Source organism: Solanum lycopersicum, chromosome 2, assembly GCF_036512215.1.
Source record: "Solanum lycopersicum chromosome 2, SLM_r2.1".
NCBI lineage: Eukaryota > Viridiplantae > Streptophyta > Magnoliopsida > Solanales > Solanaceae > Solanum > Solanum lycopersicum.
The window spans coordinates 55,271,967-55,294,595 of record NC_090801.1 but is presented as its reverse complement, the minus strand read 5'-3'; the positions used below and the strand labels follow the sequence as shown (position 1 = coordinate 55,294,595).

General features: G+C 33.1%; 3 protein-coding genes, 1 long non-coding RNA gene and 1 other non-coding gene across 5 annotated transcripts; 4 read left to right on the top strand and 1 right to left on the bottom strand.

The window, feature by feature from the left end:
* Positions 1 to 289: 289 nt before the first annotated feature.
* Positions 290 to 361, bottom strand: TRNAK-UUU (transfer RNA lysine (anticodon UUU)). Its single transcript has one exon. It is a non-coding gene; the product is annotated as a tRNA-Lys (tRNA).
* A 38-nt stretch (positions 362 to 399) lies between these two features.
* Positions 400 to 8,775, top strand: LOC101251441 (uncharacterized). The gene is made up of 17 exons (XM_026029314.2): positions 400 to 534; positions 622 to 769; positions 1,354 to 1,398; positions 1,780 to 1,820; positions 1,922 to 2,003; positions 2,385 to 2,429; positions 2,725 to 2,781; positions 3,117 to 3,176; positions 3,274 to 3,401; positions 4,663 to 4,930; positions 5,009 to 5,075; positions 5,647 to 5,717; positions 5,803 to 5,892; positions 7,256 to 7,364; positions 7,777 to 7,868; positions 8,215 to 8,320; positions 8,453 to 8,775. Exons 2-17 carry the CDS (start codon positions 638 to 640, stop codon positions 8,578 to 8,580), a joined length of 1,521 nt encoding a protein of 506 aa, XP_025885099.1. The 5' UTR covers positions 400 to 534; positions 622 to 637; the 3' UTR covers positions 8,581 to 8,775.
* On the top strand, positions 4,086 to 4,568 carry LOC138341783 (uncharacterized). The gene is made up of 3 exons (XR_011214726.1): positions 4,086 to 4,224; positions 4,315 to 4,349; positions 4,441 to 4,568. It is a non-coding gene; the product is annotated as an uncharacterized lncRNA (long non-coding RNA).
* Positions 8,776 to 9,691: 916 nt separating the features above from the next.
* LOC101252653 (cathepsin B-like protease 2) lies at positions 9,692 to 12,811 on the top strand. The gene is made up of 11 exons (XM_004233174.5): positions 9,692 to 9,864; positions 10,639 to 10,692; positions 10,784 to 10,864; positions 10,944 to 11,100; positions 11,187 to 11,191; positions 11,283 to 11,357; positions 11,442 to 11,567; positions 11,649 to 11,867; positions 11,983 to 12,096; positions 12,175 to 12,210; positions 12,422 to 12,811. Exons 1-11 carry the CDS (start codon positions 9,796 to 9,798, stop codon positions 12,548 to 12,550), a joined length of 1,065 nt encoding a protein of 354 aa, XP_004233222.1. The 5' UTR covers positions 9,692 to 9,795; the 3' UTR covers positions 12,551 to 12,811.
* A 1,735-nt stretch (positions 12,812 to 14,546) lies between these two features.
* LOC101251744 (cathepsin B-like protease 2) lies at positions 14,547 to 18,283 on the top strand. The gene is made up of 11 exons (XM_004233171.5): positions 14,547 to 14,711; positions 15,783 to 15,836; positions 15,934 to 16,014; positions 16,274 to 16,430; positions 16,540 to 16,544; positions 16,639 to 16,713; positions 16,935 to 17,060; positions 17,171 to 17,389; positions 17,513 to 17,626; positions 17,725 to 17,760; positions 17,969 to 18,283. The coding sequence occupies exons 1-11, from the start codon at positions 14,643 to 14,645 to the stop codon at positions 18,095 to 18,097; spliced, it is 1,065 nt and encodes a 354-aa protein (XP_004233219.1). The 5' UTR covers positions 14,547 to 14,642; the 3' UTR covers positions 18,098 to 18,283.
* Positions 18,284 to 22,629: the final 4,346 nt, after the last annotated feature.

Genomic DNA, 22,629 nt, shown 5'->3' with positions numbered 1-22,629 from the left:
GATTAAGATAAAGCTAGCTTTTAGTATGAATTTATGAATATAAAAATTATAAATCAAACTAATATATATACATAGGAAGTTGATATTTATTATTAACAAGAACTACTTGAATTTATTTTAAAAAATATAAATCAAACTAAAATGTAAAGATGAAGTTGATATTATTGATGAGAACTAAACTGTACGTTTTTTTAAAAAAATCAAAGGCAAAAAGGCTTATTAGAAAAACAATTAGGAGTAAGTAATTTTTAGCATTAAAAAGAAATTTAATTTTTTTAAAAAAAGCTTCCGCCGTCTGTGGGGATCGAACCCACGACCACGTGGTTAAAAGCCACGCGCTCTACCACTGAGCTAAGACGGCTTACGTTAATAAACTTACAAAAAATGGTAACTCAAAATACGGTTGTAAGTATTCTCTGGTTACTACTGGATTCTTCTGCGGCCTTAAACCCAAAAATTTTGAGAAGTTATATTTTTTCCCTCTCCGCCACCATCGGCAAAAAACCTTAAACTTTGCTTATTTTCTGGAAAAAGGTATTGAAGAGCAGAAGAGAAGGTTGATTTGAAAGTAACAAAATAAACTCTTGTTTTTGTCTCACCCTGTGACTATTTCTGTACTAGTTAGTAGTTATAGAGAATGGCGGCGCCGAAGGAACAGATAATGGATGTGAGGTCGGTGGTGGAAGCAGTTGCAGCCGGCGGAGATGATGTTGAGATTGATACCCCACTTTATGTGGTTGAAAGCCTCTGTATGCGATGTGGTGAGAATGTATGTGCTTCTTGACTCTTTTTGCTTTTTTCTGTTATCCATCCTTACTTGAGGAAAAAAGTCATCTTTTTTTTTATTTGTTAGAACTTGTACACTATAGAAAAGATGGAAACTTTGGTTTAGCTGAAGAATGTACTAGTTTTGTTGGTTAATTTACTTTTACTGAGGGTGTATATGCTATAAAGTTACAATTTTGATGGGATATTGTGATTCTTGAGTCTGTTTTCTTCGGGTGTTAGTTGGGGTAAGGACAAGTTATAGCTTTTTTTTCTTCTTGAAAATTACTGTAGAAGAGTTCTAAAAGTGTAGTAGCATGAAAGTGTGCTGAATTGAAGAACTCATATGCTTTGGTTAGTCTCTTTACTTCTTATACATAGTATTTATCTGAGTATTTTCTATAGAGCTAGCCTTTTGGTAATAAATTGTGGTGCATTAAACTCCTTTTCCCCCTTTTCAATTTTTGTTAGAGCTACATTGGTGGGAAATCTATTGGTTTCTTGGGCTTTATTGCTTTTGGGTTTTGTATGGAAACTATCAGTAGGATACGACATTTCGTGTAATGGTCTTATTCTTTCTGTTGACAGGGTACAACAAGGTTACTCTTAACACTGATTCCACACTTTAGAAAGGTACGCTGCTTCCTTCCTCTTTGCTTATAGTTCTAGGCAAAGAGTTGTGTGTCCAACCAAACCAGAGTTTTGACTAATCAATATTTCTCTTTTGATAAGCATATTTCAAATAATAAGATAATTCTGGTCAGAAAGACATACTCTTATTGTTTAGCACTGTTGCATTTCCCTGAATTTAGATCAAATCCTAATCTGGCAATATTTTGACCAGCATTTTGATAATTAAAAGAACTGCATGATGTGGGATAGAGTCCTAGCTTCTTGAAAATTTTGAAAAAGATAAGCATGTGAAAAACCTCATTTGTGTGTGACCAATGTTGTCACACTCTCTGTTTTGCATCAATGATGGTCATTCTAAAGGGAAATTTAATGTTTTTCCAGATATTATTGTCAGCATTTGACTGTCCACATTGTGGTGAAAGGTAAGGCATTTCATCTCAGAAGACATTGGAAATTGGAGTAACTTTCGGCTCAATTACCTACCTTACCTTATATTCCTACCCTTTTCATTTCCCTTCTAAAGAAATAATGAAGTGGAGTTCGCTGGAGAGATTCAGCCTCGAGGATGTTGCTATAGCTTGCATGTTCCATCAGGCGATAAAAAGGTATTTCCTCTAATACATCTGTTGGCATTGCTATATGCTGTTAGATGAAGCACTAGGTTGCTATATACAATTTACTACAATAGTTTTACTGCGTCTTTCAATGAACCCAGCGTATCTCTCCAAGAAGTTCTCGGGGGGTTATTAAAGTGGAATAATGTCTTGTTGTTTCTGTGCGGTGCGTAATTGCAACTTATCATGATTTTTTTTCACTCATTTCGTGAGAAAAAAAGTTATCTTGCCAACGTTGGAGAGCTAGTAGGCTGCTTTATGCATATTTTTGTGAAATGAAGAATTTTGTGCATGCAGGGGTTGTTTTAAGGTAATGATAATTTTTAATCAACTCTTTGCGAATGCTGACTAACTGGTATTCTGAAACTGCAGTTGCTCAACAGAACAGTTGTGAAGTCTGAAAGTGCTACCATCAAGGTACTCTATTAAGCACACTTGTAAATTGTTTGGAGTCTCACTTTGACCTGTTAGATCTCCATGTTTGATGTCGTTGTGTTCATGAGATACAAGAATAGAAGATAATGTGTATTTTACATGGATGCTTGTATTTCTTAGTGAAGGATCAACAAATTGTGATTATGGTCCTAAACGAGCTACTTTTTCTGGAGTTACACTTGTACATATATTTGTTTCTTGATTGCTACATCTTCAATAATCACTTTTATGGTGTTCTATATTCATTATCTTACTAATTTATGCTTGTGCTGTGCAGATACCCGAACTAGATTTTGAGATCCCCCCTGAAGCTCAGCGTGGATCATTGTCAACGGTATCTGCCTTTTTACTAGCTTGCCTTTTCAAAAGATATCCTTTTGATTAAATGGTTTATTTATGCCTTCATCTCAATGTATTAATGAAATTTTAGGCACGAGTAGTTCAGAAACCTTCAACATTGTCATCAAATTTTTCTTTTACGTCCTGATGTGTTATGTGTCAGGATTTGGAATTTATGGTTCTATGGGAGATTCAAGAAGAGAAAGGATGTAGGAGCAGTAGTTTTTTTTGTTCTCCCAGCTGCAAATAAAGAAAATTTTAGAAAGGGAAAAAGAATACTCAATTGCTTCTAATAAATATTCTAATAAATCTCTCTGTGCTACATTACAGATAGAAGGTATACTGGTTCGAGCTGCTGACGGTTTAGAGGCTCTTCAAGATGAACGGAAGGTGGAGTGTTTCGCTTGGTTTAGAGGCTCACTCGCATTGGTCTTGTCATTTTCTCCATATTTTGTCATTCTGATATTTCCTTCTATGGCGCTTGCAGAAAGTGGATCCGAAGATGGCTGAAGCAATAGATCAGTTCTTGATAAAACTGAGAGCATGTGCTTCAGGAGATTCATCCTTTACTTTTATTCTTGATGATCCTGCTGGTAACAGCTTCATTGACAACCCGTAAGAGACTCATTTTTTTTACAATAGAAATGTTATGACTTCTACTGTTGCCCTATCTGTATATTGGAGTGCTTCATGCCTGTAACAATTTTTTTTTTGTGCAATCATATGATTTATCATGGTAACATCAGAGACACTAGCAGCATGCTGGACACTGTTACCTGAAATTTTGAATTTTTTGGGGATGGATGAGTAGAACCAAATACTTTTACAGTTTATTTGGAACTAGTCGTTAATCTTCCCAAAAAGAAATAGCTTACTAAATGTGAATATGTAGGCATAACATATGCCATTAATACAGATCAAGAAATGTTCACAATAAAGTGTTAGAACAATGCTGTCTCCTTTTTCCTCTCTGATCATGTTTGTGTTCCATTGAGTGCTAGGAGGTGAAGTACCGAGTACAGCACTGATGTTGTTCAGTAGTGTGTAAAGCAAATATTCTTATTCAACTCACATAAAATTGGGAAGTGAAGTACCAAGTACGGCCCTGACGTTGTATAGCAGTGTGTAAAGCAAATGTTCAAGCTGGGGTAACGCCACTCTACATAATCAAGTTGACAATGAGGACAGTATCGGACTAATTGTCTGGATAGAACAACTAAAATTAACCTTCTTTCTTAATTGGTGATTACAGGGTAGGGAAAGTAGCAATGATGAAAATAATGAATTGAAGGGGAAACAAAATAATCTTCCTATAACAATTGTTGAGAACATACTGTTAAAACGTATGTTATAGGGAGGATAACTCTTATCAAATAAGAGGAGCCAAATTCAAAATTCTGCATGTGGACCTTAATTACTTAAAATATGGAGGTTTCAGGTGCAATATTTACTTTTAATAACTTCTTCATCTAAAAGTCTTGAGTATAAGTTGTAATGTAGCTGATCTTTTGCTGCTACTAATCTGAAGGCATCTTTGTCTGGATAAAAATCCTTTTCTTTTTGGTAAGCAAGAAACAGAGTTGTGTGTAGTTTGGTTTATGCAGACTGCCTTTGTTCATAAATTGATCAATTAATTAACTATGGCTCAATGCAGGCTGGCTATATAAATCCTCTGTATCTGATCTGCTCTTTTCATGTCCAATCTCGAAACTCTGTTTGTTAATTTGACGGCAAAAAAGTACAAGTTATGTCAATTAAAACATCAAAAGAGTCTTTGTTTGTATGTGATTATAAAACCTACGAGTAGTAGGCTTACTTTAGGCTACACTGTTTTATTATTGTTAACCTTATGCTCAGGTGAATGCATACCTGACAGGTTAGCTCCATCTCCTGATCCCTCATTGACAATCACATTCTATGAGCGAACTCCTGAACAGCAGGCAGCTTTAGGGTATATTGCTGACCCATCACAGCTTGGAGGACAAAGTGATGAGGTATCCAATGAGGGGATAAATAATGTTCCTGATCGACTGCTAAATGAACCACACGGATCAGTTGGAGCAAGAGCGGGACGTCAGGCTATTGCTCAGGGTAACAGTGCAGAAATGGCTGAAGCTCTATTTCGATATTCAGCTCCTGAAGAGGTACGTCTTCCTGCTGGGGTTTCTTACTATGTCTGTCCCTTTTAAACTTTCCTTCTGATTGCTTATTCTTTTTGACAGGTGATGGTGTTTCCATCAACTTGTGGAGCATGTATGGCGAAGTGTGATTGTAAAATGTTTGTTACCAGTATCCTTTTCTATATTTACACAATATAAAACCTCATTTCTGCATTCCTCCCCCACACAGCCCCTTGCTGCGAAATAGAAGGGATTACTAATTGTAGTTGCAATTGTTGCCCATCTGTTTATTGTATTTGTTACAAATTTATTTTGTTCTACGAGGACATCTGCTTCTAAAATTGTAATCATTGACAATTGTATGAGCTTAATTATAAAATGTACTAGCTTATGATTTTCATTTCTTGGAGGGTCCCTATACATCTCTGTTATTAAATCTCCGCAACAGCAACATCCTAAAACAGTTAAAAGAATCTGGATGGGATTGTGAGCTTCTTTTCAGTGATTAGATGCAAGTAAAGAGAATTGGCCCCGTATTTCTTTTTTGATATACACAACTTTTTTTTTTATCAAAGGTAAGAGTTTCTATACATAGCTCTTACCATCTGGTGTTGTGTTTTTTGTGTAATTTGCTTTGATTAATTTATCTTTGTGACTTAGCATTTTCTATAAGAATTGCTACTGTCATCTGCTGCAAGTTATTCTGCTTCTATGGTATTGTTAAACTTGACCACTTAAAGATATACCATACTTTCAAGAAGTAATAGTTATGGCATCCTCTTGTGATGCTTGTGGTTATCGCAACTCTGAGGTAATTTCTGTCATGTACTAGAAGAGAATAGCTTCTGGAATTTTTGTAAATGAGATTACGGAGAAGATTATGCTCGTCTTTGCAGCTGAAACCTGGTGGTCCTATATCTGAAAAGGGAAAGAAAATTACACTTCATGTGGAAAACATTAAAGATCTAAGCCGTGATGTGATTAAGGTGCAACTCTCCAGCCTATATTTTGCAAAAATGCTGGCTAATCTGTTTATTTTTATTTATTTTTGTTGATCATTCATTTGTTACCTTTCTCAAAAAAAAAACAAACTATTTTGGTTACTCTATTATATTTGACTTTAGGAGCACATTTACGTACTGCTTTCACATGTAACATGTACTTCTCCTACTTTGAAGATCACTATCAGTGAAAGCGAAGTTGTGTAAGGATGTAAATATCCAGCATGTAGCCATGAACACCAAGATTTTACTTTTTTGTCTGGAAGTTGGGAGGCTTTTGTAAAATTTCTTTCCCTTGTGGATTTGTTAATACAGCATTTGAGAACATGCTTGAAGAACAAACATGAAACAGTATCTGTAAATGGAATACATTTCTTCCTAATGACCCAAGATTATATTACTTAGTTTTAGAGGGTTACAAGTAAAAAGCGGTAGAATGCATGATGGGTGGCAAAGAATAACTAATTTGTATTTCGGTGTAAAAGTAGCCTACTAGTGAATCTTAATCAGTATATGGACTTCTTAGACCTGTTAGGAAGAAGAGTGTATTAGGCTATGCTTCATTTCTATATTTTGCTCCTTTCTATATCATCTTTGTACTTCTTAAATGAAACTTTTACCTTATCAAAAGGGGAAAAAAACAACTAATGAACAAAGTAAAACTAATGAACGAAGTAACAAACAGTATCAACTTTCAACATTCCAACATCAGATCAGAGAGATATTTTTTCAAAACCAAAAAAAAAAGACTAGCAAAGCACCATGACATCTAAGGGTAAGGGTGTGGCAAGTGGTCAATGAAGTGGGTGAAATAATAAGAAGGTTTCAAACCCCAATAGAGACAAAAACAGGTGATTTTTCCCATCTGCTTAAACTTTGGTGGCAGAGTTATCTGGTGTTTGTGGTGGTCGGAGTTGCAGGTAGGGTTATTCAGGATCTTTTGTCCATTTCCTTTCTTCTTACATTAGTGGTTTTGTTGTGAATTTTGTGCTTTAATACTGGTGTGAATTTGATTCAACCGTGATGCTCACAGTTTAATGAAAAGAATAAGAAATGGAATGAGACGACAGCATCAAGATCATGTTCAAGAGCAGGCATCATCTGATGCATAAAAAAAATAAAATTGAAAAAGCGCGACTCTTTAACTAGTTCTACTTGATAGTATCATTCTTATACTATGCAGTACCTTCATTCCAACTGTTGAGCCCTAATTATCTTGAATCTGCTTGATATCACACATATTACAAATAGGAAAATTGTTTTTTTAATGGCTTGGAGCCATTTAACTGTTTCACTCACCTTTTTTGCTTGCATTCCTGACTCCAAATTGCTGTTTTATATTTACCAGTCGGATAGTGCTGGAGTAGAAATTCCTGAGCTTGAATTAGAGCTTACTAGTGGCACTTTGGGTGGAATGGTGACGACAGTTGAGGGTTTAATCACAAAGATTAGTGAAAGTGAGTATCATGTTTTACCTTGTTTTCTCCTCCTTTTTGTTGTTACTGTTTCTTGGATGATAATCTGTGGATGCATATTCAGTGCATCGATTATTTCAATGAGGCATAGTTGAATTTTCAAGCTCATCCAAAGATCAAGCTTCAATTGAACTACTGTGGATCTACAGTGGTCGTATTCGAGTCTCGTTACATGTTTCTGGTTTCTTCTTTTGTTTATATTGTGGCTGTTAACTGAATGATTTGTTGTCTCAAATGGCATTTGTCTAATCAATATCTCAACTCTTGAGATGTGCAAATACTCTAATATAAGTTTACATGGACTACTAAATCGTCTTTTTTAATATCCGTATTTGGTCTTCCTTAATTTGTCATTTAAACATCCTCTTGAGTGCACTTTCTGTTTTAAATGTAGGTCTTGAGAGAGTGCATGGATTCACATTTGGTGACAGTCTTGAGGAAGACAGGAAGAGCAAGTGGTTGGATTTCCGAGCAAGAGTAGACAAGGTAAATGTGGAGAGATACCTCTTACTTGCTATATCATATATCGTTTAACCTTATATGTGATTTCTCCGTTAAGAGTTTCATATCTATTCAAGATTATGAGATGTGAATCACCTGGTTCTGCAAAAATGTTTGTGGAAAATAATTACCAGCATGTCCCAATGACCCCTAACCTCCTTTAGAGGAGCTATTTTAGGTAGTTATAACTATTTTTGGTACCATGACTGAGATGTAAAGATACAATCTGTATTTTAAAAAACAAGTCTCCTTTTAAACTTCCTCTATGTAATTCCATTCCAAATGAATTTATTTAATATATGTATTTTTTTGCATTTCAAACATTCCACAGCTTTTGAGCTTGAAACAACCGTGGACATTGATCATCGATGATGCACTTGCAAATTCTTTTGTTGCTCCTGCGACTGATGATCTCAAGGATGACAAACAGTTGACATGTAAGTCATTTTTGCACTTACGTAAGGTTTGCGTACACTCTTAAGAAAGAAGAAACCCAAAGTTTATGGATCTTTTGACGATAGGCGTGTTAAATATTGCTCATTTATGAACATATTACACCATTGCTGCAGTTGAAGAGTACGTTAGATCGTGGGAGCAAAACGAGGAGTTGGGTCTTAATGACATGGACACCACCGCGGCTGATGTTGCTTACAGTTCTGCAGCAGATGCTGAACCCAGCAAGAGCGCTGGCAATTGATAACTTTGTGCCTATCGATATTCATTTATATTGCTTTGGCTTTAAACTTTAATGTATTTCTTCGCCTTGATTAGATTTTGCGCATTAGTCTTTCTTTTAGCTTCGTAGATGTAAAATTATTCCCAAGTGATTGTGAATGATGAATTACTCTATACTGATTTCTTGTATTAATACGAAATTAAACGTTAAATTTAATATTGGCCTAGTTAATATTGCAAGAAAAAAAAAGATTTAAGTTCTTCAAATTTTATAGCACTACTTAGTTTCAAATAAAATGAAAAAATAGAAAAAGTATGTTACCAGTGAAAAAGAGACAGATAAGGGTACGTGTCACTTTTTTTATTCGTTATGGCACGCAGATAACGCAACTTTTTTCGTGTGATCTAAAATTGTACATATGAATCACGTTTTTTTCACTTCTCCCAATTGGAGCCAAAAGAGAGAGAGAGAAGAGGTAATAATAAATAAAATTAAAAATAGCATCAATTAAATAGAGAGTAAAACTAGCTAGATTGATTCCTCCCGTACAAAAGCATCCAAAGAAAATATCTAAAAATCTTCATTTTTAAATTCTTTACTAATAAATATTATGGTGCAATGGATGAGTTGCTCCTCTATTTAACGCTTTCCCCGAATGAGATCGTTGCAAATTTGTGTTATCATCAAAATAAGCAGATGTAATGCGAAAGCTAGTAAACAAACTTGAAAAGATCACGAGTAAGAAAACAAACGAGAAACATATTAAAAGGGACAGATTTAATGTGGTTAGATCAATCGACCTATGTCCACAACGGTGATGGCGATCTATGTCCACAAAGGAGATGAGTAATCAAGTACAAATATGAGCGTACAAACTATACCAATTCACTCAGAATATAAGGAGGTACACGAAATTCTCCTCCATAACTACAACTCTCAAAATCCTAGAATCATATTGTGAATGTTAATTAAGTCAGAAGAAAACAAACTTATATTTACAAACATTTCCTAAAAAAAAAAAGATACCGAAAATATTAAAACCTTTTTCTAAAAGGAAAACAATATCCAACTATCCGAAATAATGGTACTCTATTAGCTTGATATATAGTCAAATAATTATTGTATGTCGAAGAGTGGGCCACTACTTGTCTTTCATTCCATATTTTTCTTAATTTCTTGTATCTACTACATATTTCTCTGTGTTTCCATGGAACTCAAAAACAAAAAGAGTTGAAAATGGGCATGAACAAGATGTTCTTACCAACTCCATTGCTTTTGTGTGCTTTCTTTATCTTTATCCTGCAGGTTTGGTTCTTGCTTCTATTAACCTCTCTATACTATTTCTCACTTCTTGCATATGATTTACTATGGATTATACTTTATACTGATTTCATAGATTAGTGTAAAACAGAAACATTGACTTAATTTTGCAGTTTCAGGGATTATGCCTGAGCTAAGTCAAGGTTCCTTTTTTTTTTGTTTGAATACCAGTCCTCTGTATAACACTACTAAAAAAGACAGTCTCGTGCACGAAGCATCGTGTACATGTAGCAGCCCAGGAGGTGCTGCACTCCTATTGGCGTAATGTAGGTAGCTTACCCCTGATCGATGACAAGTTTTACGGCTCGAACCTTTGATCTATAGGTGACATGGAGACAATTTTAGGCTCTCCTTCTCCTCTTTATAAAACTATAATTGAATAAATGTGATTACATGTAACATTTATGATCAACCGGTAGCTAATTAGTTGTAAGACAAAACCTGCTGTAGGACAAAATAGGAAAAGGGGACAAAAGGAGAAGAAATAAGTGTACTATGTTTTTTTTAACCCTTGAGCTTCCACCTTTTTGCTCTGTTGGTTACTCGAATTCACAACTTTCGGGTTGGAAGTGAGGGGTGCCTACTATCCGAGCAACACCCCTCTTGTCGTGGACTATGTTAAAGTTCTGCTTGCTCAACTAAAGAGATAGTGAATGGAGTTTTGCAAGCCTATACTCAAAAAGTTTTTATCTTTTAGTGTTGTTAATTGATGAATACAATTACTAGATCTATCATTTGTTCTTATGGAAATAAAAGCAGGTTGTTGCAGAGAAGCCAATATCTGAAGCTAAAGGGGAATCCGTAATCCTTCGGGTATATTCTTCTTTTCTTGATTTATGTTATAGCTTACTGTCCTTGCACCTTCAGTTTTAAAACTGAGAAAGATTTTTGGATGATCATATAGGAATCAATCATCAAAGAGGTGAATGAAAATGGTAAAGCTGGATGGAAAGCTGCATTCAATCCCCGGTTCTCGAATTTCACAGTAATATCTTTATATATTTCTAACTAATAACAGTTTTATAGGAATAATTTCTCATCCTTTCTGGCTCCTATTTTCACAGGTTTCTCAATTTAAGCGCCTGCTCGGAGTTAAGCCCCCAAGAGAGGGTGATCTTAAGAGCATCCCTATTTTAACTCATCCAAAACTTAAGAATTTACCAAAAGAATTCGATGCACGAACAGCTTGGTCTGAATGTAGCACAATTGGAAGAATTCTTGGTCAGTTTCTTCATCTTATTGTTTGGTCCTTCTATGCTATATTCTGATCAGTACAATGCTGATGTTTTCTGTATCTTACATTGCAGATCAGGTGACTGCTCTTGCTTGCTATTTAGTCTCTCTCTTAAAAATGCTAAATGCCTTTTCCAGGTTCTATAGTAGTCTTATCCTTTATATTCCAGGGACATTGCGGTTCTTGTTGGGCTTTTGGTGCTGTTGAATCGCTTTCTGACCGTTTCTGTATTCATTATGGTTTGGTAAATTCATGTTAATCAAAGGAACACTTGCAGCATTTCATTTCAACGATGATCTTTGACGATTGCTTTTGGTGTGTGATGTAGAATATATCTCTATCCGTAAATGATGTAATAGCATGCTGTGGCTTTCATTGTGGCAATGGCTGTGATGGTGGATCTCCCATAGCAGCATGGCATTACTTTATCCGCAAGGGTGTGGTCTCAGAAAAGGTAAATAATATTCTTTTCGACTTAGTCACCTCAGAGGGATATGCTCAACGACTCATAAGTTTGTAAAACTTGTTCTTGCAGTGTGACCCTTACTTCGATAATATTGGATGTTCCCACCCTGGTTGTGAACCTACATATCCCACCCCACAGTGCAACAGGAAGTGTGTTAACGAGAATCTACTCTGGAGTAAGTCCAAGCATTTTGGTGTCAATGCATACATGATCAGCTCCAATCCATACAGTATCATGACAGAAGTTTACAAGAATGGACCAGTTGAGGTTGCTTTAAATGTTTATGAGGTAAAGAATGATAGGTATTTGTACATTCTGTGAACGTATTTACTGGCGAAATACTTTTAGGTACAACGTAGATTGCTTAGCACAAAACAGTAACATAAGTTACTTGGTTATACAGGATTTTGCTCACTACAAGTCAGGAGTTTACAAGCACGTAACAGGGGAGTATATCGGAGGCCATGCTGTTAAGCTCATCGGATGGGGAACTAGTGAGGAAGGAGAGGACTATTGGGTATGTTGTAACTATAAGTATCCATTTAAGATTATGTTAACTTATCAGCAGTTAATCATCATCTTCTTTTTTATGCAGCTTCTTGTGAATTCTTGGAACAAAGGCTGGGGCAATGTATGTCCTTATTGAGTTTATATGGTTGATTTCTCAGATGGTCACTCAACTAATACTTACTTTTTTATTCTGATTTTCTTCAACAAAGAAATTGAGTTTTTGAGATAACAACGGCTAGTTAAGTGACTATATGAGAAATCAACTCCTAATTTTACACAAGCGAAAAAGTTACTTTTTTTTTTGTCTTAGTGTGTTTGTGTGTGTATGCCAGGATGGGTACTTCAAGATCAGAAGAGGAACAAATGAGTGTGACATTGAATCTAATGTAGTTGCAGGATTGCCTTCAGCTAGAAATCTAAATGTGGAACTTGATGATGATTTCCTTGATACATCAATGTAAAATGTCACTTCATCAACAAGACTAAATAATACTACTACCAAAGTCTATGCAGTTTATGGAGTCGTTTGGTAGTATACATAAGAATTATATTGAATATGATGTATTAGTATTAGTTATGATTGTATTGGTTATGATTTTATCATTATTTCTATACAACAATACCATCCACAAACATGGTATAAATGACATGGAAAAAGTTTTGAGAGACATTTGTATCTTTAATCATATTAATACATGCATTAAAACCTCTTGAATTACTAATACTATGAATTTTTTATATATATATTGGTTAATACTAGCTTTATACCAAATAAAACATTGGATTAGTTATACATAAGCTGGGAGAATGTATTAGAAACATAATACTAATAATATACAAATTGTTAATGCATGCATTTTCATCTTGTGGATTCAATTAGATGTACATTTCAAAGTTTTCACTATGAATTATTTTTTGTGTCATGTCTGCTTGAATCTAGATTAAGTCAGATTTCAGTGATATGAAGATTTGTCATATTGTGAAAATTTTTAAAAACATAATTGTTCATTCAATAACATTTCATAAGGACAATCTTAATATCTCTGATTAATTTCATGAATTTTTATGTTGTTGATGGAGTTATACGATTCTCTACCATATAATTACCTCCGTATTTTCCCTTCCCAACCCCCATTTTTTCTTTTTAAAGAAAGGGGAACAACCTATGCAAACCCCTCTATAAATAACTTTTCCTAAAAAAAGATTTAGCTTTTTATAGAATCTATTTGTTAAATTAGACAAAATGTGCTCACCTTCTATAAACTTAAAAAGAGTTATTTCTGCTCACTATCATTATTTATTATTTTATTTTATAGAAAATAAAGAAGAATACAAGATGCGTTTGAGAAAATAAAATTACCTATAATTCTCTAAAAATATGATATATATATATATATATATATATATATATGTATTTTTAGATCTTTTTCAATCAATCAAAAAAAAAAAAGAGGAAAAAGAAAAAAAAGAACATTACTAGTGGGAAAAGAAATGAAAAGTAAGGGCGATAATTTAATGAAAAATAGCATTTTCAATTATTGGTAGAAATTTAAAGAAATATGACAATAAATTTGACACGATATAAGTAGTTTCTTTACATACTTTATGGAGGAAAATTGTACACCTGATTAAAGTAAACAACAAGAAAATCTAAACAAAAAATTAGTTTGAATTTTACTTTGTAATATCATTGGCTTTGGATGAAACGTGACTTAATCAAATTCTATTATGATTTTGTCACATAATCCAAAACTAATGTTATCCTTTACAATTTCAAGATATTTGATTGATTTGGAATAATTTAATTATACTTCAATAAAACAATATTACTCCAATTTTCAAACTTATTCTTGCCTTATTGTTCATCCAGCTTGTTACTGCAATTAAATTGAAATATGAATATTGACTCTGGTTGCACATGTAAAGTCTGTTTCCTCAAGCAATCTCACATGTAGACCTCAAATATTCTACAAAAATAATAATATTTAACATATAAGATTTTTAATGTATAATGAATTTTTTTTTACAGTCAGGCAGCTAGTTAGATTTATGCAGGTATGAGTAATATACAAATTAATTATGAATAAATTTATGTATATACGGGTATTCATTAGTCAAAGACTAGTTATATATATATATATAAATTATTTCATCTTCTATCGTGCATTATATAATACATAACGAATTTCTAAATTATCAACCAAATATCATATTTTTGTGAATTACTTATTTTCTATCCATCTAGGAACAGTATTGCTTGTGAATAGTCCAAGTGGAATACCTAACATACCAAGTTGAACTAGACTTTTGGGAAAGGTAAAACACTGAAAAAAATTATTGAATCCAACAAAATATCTTATAAAACCAACCACAAGTAGACACTAGACATCATTTTCTTGTTTGATAAAAGCATTTATTTAATATATTGTCAGAGAATGGGCCAATAAAAATTGGGGTTTTTTTTTTCCTTTTCTTTTTTATATTATAAATACCTTTGAGATTCCACCAATTCCACAACACAATTGGAAAGCTTTAAAGAAAGAAAAAAAAAACATGGCCTTGACTTTGAAGTCATTAATAACTCCTTTGCTTTTTGGTGCTTTCTTTATCCTGATCTTACAGGTTTGTTTCTTCAATTTTCCTAAACATGTTGTATAGTACTATCTTTTGTGGGTTGTTCTTACTTATTAAATTGTTGGTTTTGTTTAGATCAGAGACGGAGCTAGAATTTTGAGTCTATTCGGATTAGATAAATCATTTGAACTAGATTGAATGAATTTTTCATAAACAACAACATACTAGTGTGATTCCGTGAGTAGAGTCAGGGGAAAGTAGGATAAGATAGGATGTAAGCCGAGCTTACTTCGATGGTTATAAACCATCGGGGTCATGGTTATTAGTTTTTGATGATTAAATGGAATAGCCTTTTGCTATTTCTTGAGAAAGATCAAAGATTGTTAAGTAAGTTGGACTTTATATGCTTAAGTTTAACTTTGACTTGATATGATGAACATAAATGGATTTTAATGATTTTCTGATTTATATAATGGGAAAAAAAGAAAGTAAAGACATGTTTTTATGTATTAGTTTAACTTACATGTTCCTATATAGTGTTTATACATAAACATACATTTCAAACTTGGTCGCGGCAAGTAAGCACTCTAACTTTGAGTATGTACATCTGTACACCTCAACTCGACTCCAATGTGTTAGTTGAAAACTCAAACTTACAAAATGATCATCTGGACACCTCCAAAATTTATGTGTCATGTCAGATGTCCACGAGACGCTATGGGTACGAGTTGAAGTGTTCTTATGTCAGTTGTGACCAAGTTGAGTTGTCTAAATATGCATTTTCAAATTGGAGTGCTCACTTGTCAGCTGAAACCGTGTTTGAGTGTCTGTTTATATATTATGTCTTCTATATATACATGAGTCTTTATATATTATGTCTTCTATATATACGTGAGTCTACATGAGAGGAAGTATTGCTTCATAAAGTAATACAAAAGGGGGAAAAAGAGAAGAAATAGTTGACTAGTTACAACTTCTGCTTGCTTTATATTTCGTCGTAATTTCCCCATGTTGTAGTGTTTTAGTTATATGATGTATTACATACATATTTTTGTCAATAAGAAATATTCAGGCTAAGAGTATTGTAAATTTGTAATGCTGTCTTTTTCTTGAAAGCAGGTTGCTGCAGAGAAGCCAATAACTGAAGCAAAACTTGAATCTGCAATCCTTCAAGTATGCTCTTTTCTTCATGATTCAAGAAGATGTTAATGTCATTGTGCTCATGTCGAATTTAAAACTGAGACACCTTAATTTTTGGATGATTATGTAGGACTCGATCGTCAAACAAGTCAATGAGAATGCCGAAGCTGGATGGAAAGCTGCATTCAACCCTCAATTATCGAATTTCACGGTGAGACCATCATATAGCTAAAGATTTAACTTGTAAAGGTCTAAACTTTTGCATTGTCATGACTCATGTCACCTAAAATATGACTTTACAATTACATTCTATAAAAAGAATGAGTTAGTAACTTTGAAACTAAGGCAACTTATTGATCACTAACAGTTGCATTTTCTTTTAGTGGGATGTTTCATACTTCTTCATGCAATTTTGCAGCTATACACCGAAAACATGCACTTATAGTTATGTCCATATTTGGTTGTCACAGGTTTCCCAATTTAAGCGCCTTCTTGGAGTTAAGCCTGCAAGAGAAGGTGATTTGGAGGGAATTCCTGTTCTAACTCATCCAAAACTTAAGGAGTTACCAAAAGAGTTTGATGCACGAAAGGCTTGGCCTCAATGCAGCACAATTGGAAGAATTCTAGGTCAGTTATTTCACTTCCTTGTCCGTCCTTTCTAGCCATAGTTCTATAATAGAGATTCTGATGTTTTCTATCTTTGCACATCAATCACCGGGACAAATTTGCATCACAGATCAGGTGATTTTCTGCTACTGGTCTAGTTTCTTTCCATTAAATGTGCTAAATAGCACATTGCAGGTTCTCTCAAGTGGTCTAATCCTATATATTTCAGGGACATTGCGGTTCTTGTTGGGCTTTTGGTGCTGTTGAGTCGCTGTCTGATCGTTTCTGTATCCATTATAATTTGGTACGTTCTGTTGAACTATGTGATTACCTAATTTAAACTGTTTGAAATGATACATTTCACGACCCTAATTCAACACGCCCTCTCATGTGTCAGCTTAATTCTATGTCATGACTCATGACTATGAGCCAAGCACGTAACCACCTCCTCATCTTAGCACACAAACTTGTGAAGTTTGACTGTAGTTACAGTCACTGATGTTAAACTTTTAATGTGTAATGCAGAGTATCTCTCTGTCTGTAAATGATCTGTTAGCGTGCTGTGGCTTTTTATGCGGGAGTGGTTGTGATGGTGGATATCCTATAGCAGCATGGCGATACTTTAAACGTAGGGGAGTGGTCACAGAAGAGGTAAATGGTGACTTAGTGTCACCTCAGTGAAATTACAGCTTTATGTAAAACACCTAGAGTAGTATGGCTGTTTACGATCAATCACTAACAAATTGAGTAAATGCTGGCAGTGTGATCCTTACTTCGACACTACTGGATGTTCCCACCCTGGTTGCGAACCACTATACCCCACTCCAAAATGTCATAGGAAGTGTGTCAAGGGGAATGTGTTATGGAGGAAATCAAAGCATTACGGTGTAAATGCATACAGGGTCAGCCATGATCCCCAGAGTATCATGGCGGAAGTATACAAAAACGGACCAGTTGAGGTCTCTTTTACTGTCTACGAGGTAACAAGGAGAAGGATTATGCCATACAGCTCTCAAATACCACATTGTCTGAGCTTATATAACCTTTGTTGTCTCTTTTTACAAGCAGCACTTTAATAACTTGAACCTTTTCGTCAAACACAGGATTTTGCTCACTACAAATCAGGAGTTTACAAGCATGTAACAGGGGGAAACATGGGAGGACACGCTGTTAAGCTTATTGGATGGGGAACTAGCGAGCAAGGAGAGGACTATTGGGTTAGTTGATGTGTTCAAGTTATCGTCTTCTATTTACTATCGAAAATCACACATCATTTAGTCAATAATTTAATCACCTTCTTAATATCTTGTTGCAGCTCATTGCTAATTCTTGGAATAGAGGCTGGGGTGAAGTATGTTATATCCTTGATTAGTTTTCTCCTAATGCTCTCACCACTTCTTGTTGAACATGCACTAACACACACGCATATCTATACGACTTTTAACTTATATATACTGACAATGTGAATAGTATTTCCACCGGTTAAAGCAAGTTATTTACTACAATTTGTACATTGTCAGTGCACGTAAGTTAAACTCTTATCTCTTTCATGATGACAGGATGGATACTTCAAGATTAGAAGAGGAACAAATGAGTGTGGCATTGAACATAGTGTGGTTGCAGGATTGCCTTCAGCAAGAAATTTGAATGTGGAACTTGGTGATGCTGTCCTTGATGCCTCAATGTAAATTGATATCTCTTCAACAAGAACATTACATAATAATACTAGCAAATTAATATGATACTGGGGATGAAAAAACCTTATGAATTTGCATATTTATCTTGTCGATTTAATCTGTATAATTCATAATTAATACTTGTTCTAATAGTAACTTTTCACTTTTCAATTTTACGACTTAAGAATTTGCTTGTTACACTTGCTCCCTTCGTTTCAGTTAGTTTCGATTTGACACATGAAGTTCAAGAAAATAAAAAAAAATCATAAATTTTGTGGTCTTGAATCCAGACGGATCTAGGGTTTGTTAGGGTGTTCGCCTAACCCCCTCAACAAAAATTACACGAAATATATAATGTAATTTTTTTAATTGTCTATGTATATATATATACAGATTTTAAATGTCGTGAACAGAAGACTAAAGGTTGGATCAGTAGTTTATGGAGTTCAATTCCAAATTCACTTTGAGGTCGTGTGAACCTAAATTTAATTGGGATTTGAGGCATCGACCTAAAAGCTTTTTAAATAAAAATTAAAAAAAAACAACTCAAACAAAAACAGATAAAGTTATGCACAACTCGATGAAATATGACTCTAATAATAATTTATACAATTTTCATTTTATATTACTTGATCCGTATTGACTATTTATCTCAAATTATTTATCATTTACTACAAATTATACATAATCGATGCACATAAATTAGAACTCTATTCTCCATGATGACGTGATGGATACTTCAAGATCAGAAAGAGGAATAAATGAGGGTGGCATTGAATGTAGAACTTGATGATGCCTCAATGTAAATTGCTACCTAGTATTTAATTAGTTTCAGTTCGATATGGAATTTAAAAAAATAATATTTTTTTTAAAAATAAATTATAATTTTAAATTAAAAATATATGATGTAGCAAAATATTTTTTTAATTTTATGATCGTAAATATATTACGTAAAAAGTCAACTTTTGAATCCCCATGTCTATATAGGTTAGGACTGCTTTTTTTTTCTTTCTTCTTTATATCGATAAGACTTTTCTTGAGTTTGAAATAAAGAGCAAGAAAGAAGGAATAGCAGTTTTGCGTTAGCGCATTTTCTTGCCAAAGTGTTAATGAGAAATCTTAAAAATTATTTTTTTAAAAATAAAATAAAAAAATTATAAGATAAATAAATTAAAAAAAACAAACCAATAAATAAGTTTGGGAATTAGCTAGAAGCTGAAAACAGTGGGCATGCCTGCCGTGCTATACCATTACTAGTTGTCCACACGCCACTTTTAAATTACATAATTTTTATTTAAAACTTTGGCCTAAAGTCACTCGTCTGAATATATGGCTCGTGCAATATTATTAACTATTATTTTTTATTTTTTTAAAAGTTTGTTTTAATGTGAAATTGGATAAAAGAAATTTAATGAATCTAAAGGTGTGTTTGTTATATAAAATGTTAATTTTCTTTTTTTAATATTTGATAAGTTAAAATCTTAATAATATATTTTTTCTAAAAAATATTTTTTTCTTTTAAAAAATGATTTCTATAATAGACGTATGGAAAAAAAATTATACATAATATTCTATGTTGATACCGCCCCCCCCGCCCCCACATCCAAACCCATCTCACCACACACGTCTCTACCTTCTATCTTCCTCTCTTATAGTATTTGTCTAAATTATATAAAAATATTTTTAATTTTAAGTAAGAAATATATTTATTTTCGTAAAAGTTATTTCTAAAATAATATTTTTAATCTTAACCAACACACTCTAAGTAATTATAAATCATACACTCATAGTATTTGCCTAAAAAGTTAAAATATGCTCTCGATTCATGTATAAATGATAATTTTCAAATAATAATTTATTATATTCATGAAAATATTATACCTAGATAGTTAAAGCTATATTTTATACACATATAGAGTGTTAATTATATATAAACAAATGATGACTTTTTTTTTCAATAATCTTCCATGTTCTTATATATTTGATTTTATCAAAAATATATATTATGAAATAGTTTCATTAATTATATTTTAAAATTTTAAATTTCAAATAAAAATATTTTTTATTTACTATTTTCTTTTCTAAATTATTAGTACTTTATATAATTATTTAATAATAAAACAATATTAAAAATAAATAACAATTTACTGATTTGTTATTAAACAAGTAAAAAGGAGAAATGACCAATTACGAAGGATAACCCTCTTCAAGCAAGCAAATCTACCAAAGTATTTTAAAGATCATAATAGCCTATTTATTTTTTAAAGGGAAAATGATGAAATATGCCCCTAAATTATTTAAAAAGGTCTAGATATATCATCCGTTTTAGTTTGGTTCACTCATGTTTTCGCCATCCAACTTTTGGTTCATGTATGTCCAACATGGCAACTAACGCCTATAAAGGCATATTTGCACCAAAAGTTGGACGGCGAGGACATGAGTGAACCAAACTTTAAACAGAGGGTATATCTAGACCTTTTCGAATAATTTAAGGGCATATTTGACCCTTTTCCCTTTTTTAAATGATTTAAAGCTAACATTTTTGAAACTCTTTCTTTTACTGTATAGAAAAAAAAATGTTTATTAAGATTATAACATATAGGCGGAATGATCTGATAGACCCTCGTATTTGAATTGATTTGTATTTTGAACCCTTCTACTTATCCCTTTGTCATTTGGACCCCTAAACTAAATAAAACACAATACTTGAAAACCCTTTCTCATCGTTTGTGTGTGCGTGTATTGCAATCAATTTACACATGAAATTTCACGTCATTTTTTAATGACACGTCAATATTATTATTATTATTTTTTAATGACACATCAGAAATTAAAAATTTAAAATAAATAATATTTTTTTAAAAGGTACAATTCTTTTTCTCTCTCTATACTCATTTTCCATATTCTCACTTCATCTTCTTCCTCCCCACCCTCTATCCTTCACCCAAAAAATAAAATCACCACCTACCCCCATCCGTTTTCTTTTCTTCTCTTTTTTTTTACGGACAAAACACATATTCTTTTGTATATCCCGCCGGTAACATGAAATTTCGTTCATAGATTTCATATTCCTTCTCCATCAATGCCACCGCCGACCACCCTGTTCCTCCGCCAAAAGGGGTGTTTTTTGATCATAGCCTTTTTTTGTTCCATTAAGCTTGTCTTCATACAAAAAAATAGTTTCTTCCATTTAAACTTGTCTTCTAAAAAAAAATGACATTGAGAATGAGAGTTTTGAAAAGAAAATCTTGAATTTTAAATTGGATCTAAATTAATATTTCTTTGTTTCCTTTTATTTTCCTTACTTTGTAAGCCTTTTGTAGTTGAAATTTTACTCTTTAATAGTGGTATTTGGTGAAACTAAAATGATTTTTTTTAAAAAAAAATCTAAGTCTATTAATGGGGGTGAGCGTGACTGAAAAAAGAAGTTGAGGTAAAGATGAAGTGGTAAATAGTTGAAAGCCGAAAGAGGGGTTGGTGCGGATATGAAATTTTTGGAGATGACTAAAAATGGGAGTTAGGACAGATATGGGGTGAGGGATGGCTGAAAAGAGGGATTGAAGTAGCAGGTTGGCTGATAAGGAAGGTTGGGAAGGTGATAAGCGTGAGAGTGGGGGATGAATGAAGAAGATCACGAGGTGAGGGGAAGAAGAAACTTTTTTTTAAAAAATATTATTTTATATTGTTTAAAATGAAAATGTTCTTCAATTATCTTTGGGTGTGTGTGTTACACTCTCTCGCCAACTCATTCATTTTAATGTCACATAAGTATAGTCAATGATCAGATGGGTTTGAAATATTGCATTTTAATGAATTGAAGGGTCAAATTGACAAATGATTAAGTAGAAGAGATAAATATAAATTAAGTTATTATATTAAAATCTAAATATTCTATCATTAAGAATTTTTATTTCTCAATGTTAAGTGTTAGCTAAACTAATCTAGTACCTTACCAACATATTATTACTAAATTATTTTTATAGTATTATATTTTTCTATTCAAGTCGGAAAGATATACGTATATTCATAAGACCCATTACGTGATCTTTCATATTTCTTTATTTATTATTTATTTCATAAAAGAACAAGAACTGAAATTACGGCCCATTCTCCAAATAATGTTAAACAAACAAGTGGATACCGGATAGTTCATTTCAAATTTAAAATATAGTATTAAAAAATTAGATTCCATTTAATATTTTACCCTTCGAGATGAGTCAGTTTAGTTTGCCAATAATTATATATATAGATAATTCAAAATCAATTTCTCTTCAATGCTTTTTGAATCGAACTTGTCTAGTGATATTTACCTCCTCTTTATAATTGACAAGCTATTATACGATGAGAATTTACCCGTAAAGAAAATGCGAATTATCCTGAATTTCCAATTAGAAACATTATTTTTAGCCAAACAGGTGATAATAGATCTCATCATTAATTTATCTTTAAAATGACAAATTAGTGCACTCTTATATCCAATAAAAGAATTACACGTGTTCCTCAGCTAAACATTTTCCAGACCTAGGGAACTGAACATTATAATT

Coding starts and splice junctions, on each gene's coding strand:
- LOC101251441 (XM_026029314.2), top strand. CDS start 638: ATGGCGGCGCCGAAGGAACAGATAATGGATGTGAGGTCGGTGGTGGAA. Junction 2,782..3,116: donor AGCGTGGATCATTGTCAACG/GTATCTGCCTTT, acceptor GCTACATTACAG/ATAGAAGGTATACTGGTTCG. Junction 5,076..5,646: donor TTGTAAAATGTTTGTTACCA/GTATCCTTTTCT, acceptor GACCACTTAAAG/ATATACCATACTTTCAAGAA.
- LOC101252653 (XM_004233174.5), top strand. CDS start 9,796: ATGGGCATGAACAAGATGTTCTTACCAACTCCATTGCTTTTGTGTGCT. Junction 11,358..11,441: donor TCTGTATTCATTATGGTTTG/GTAAATTCATGT, acceptor TGTGTGATGTAG/AATATATCTCTATCCGTAAA. Junction 11,568..11,648: donor AGGGTGTGGTCTCAGAAAAG/GTAAATAATATT, acceptor TTGTTCTTGCAG/TGTGACCCTTACTTCGATAA.
- LOC101251744 (XM_004233171.5), top strand. CDS start 14,643: ATGGCCTTGACTTTGAAGTCATTAATAACTCCTTTGCTTTTTGGTGCT. Junction 16,714..16,934: donor TCTGTATCCATTATAATTTG/GTACGTTCTGTT, acceptor TGTGTAATGCAG/AGTATCTCTCTGTCTGTAAA. Junction 17,627..17,724: donor AGCAAGGAGAGGACTATTGG/GTTAGTTGATGT, acceptor ATCTTGTTGCAG/CTCATTGCTAATTCTTGGAA.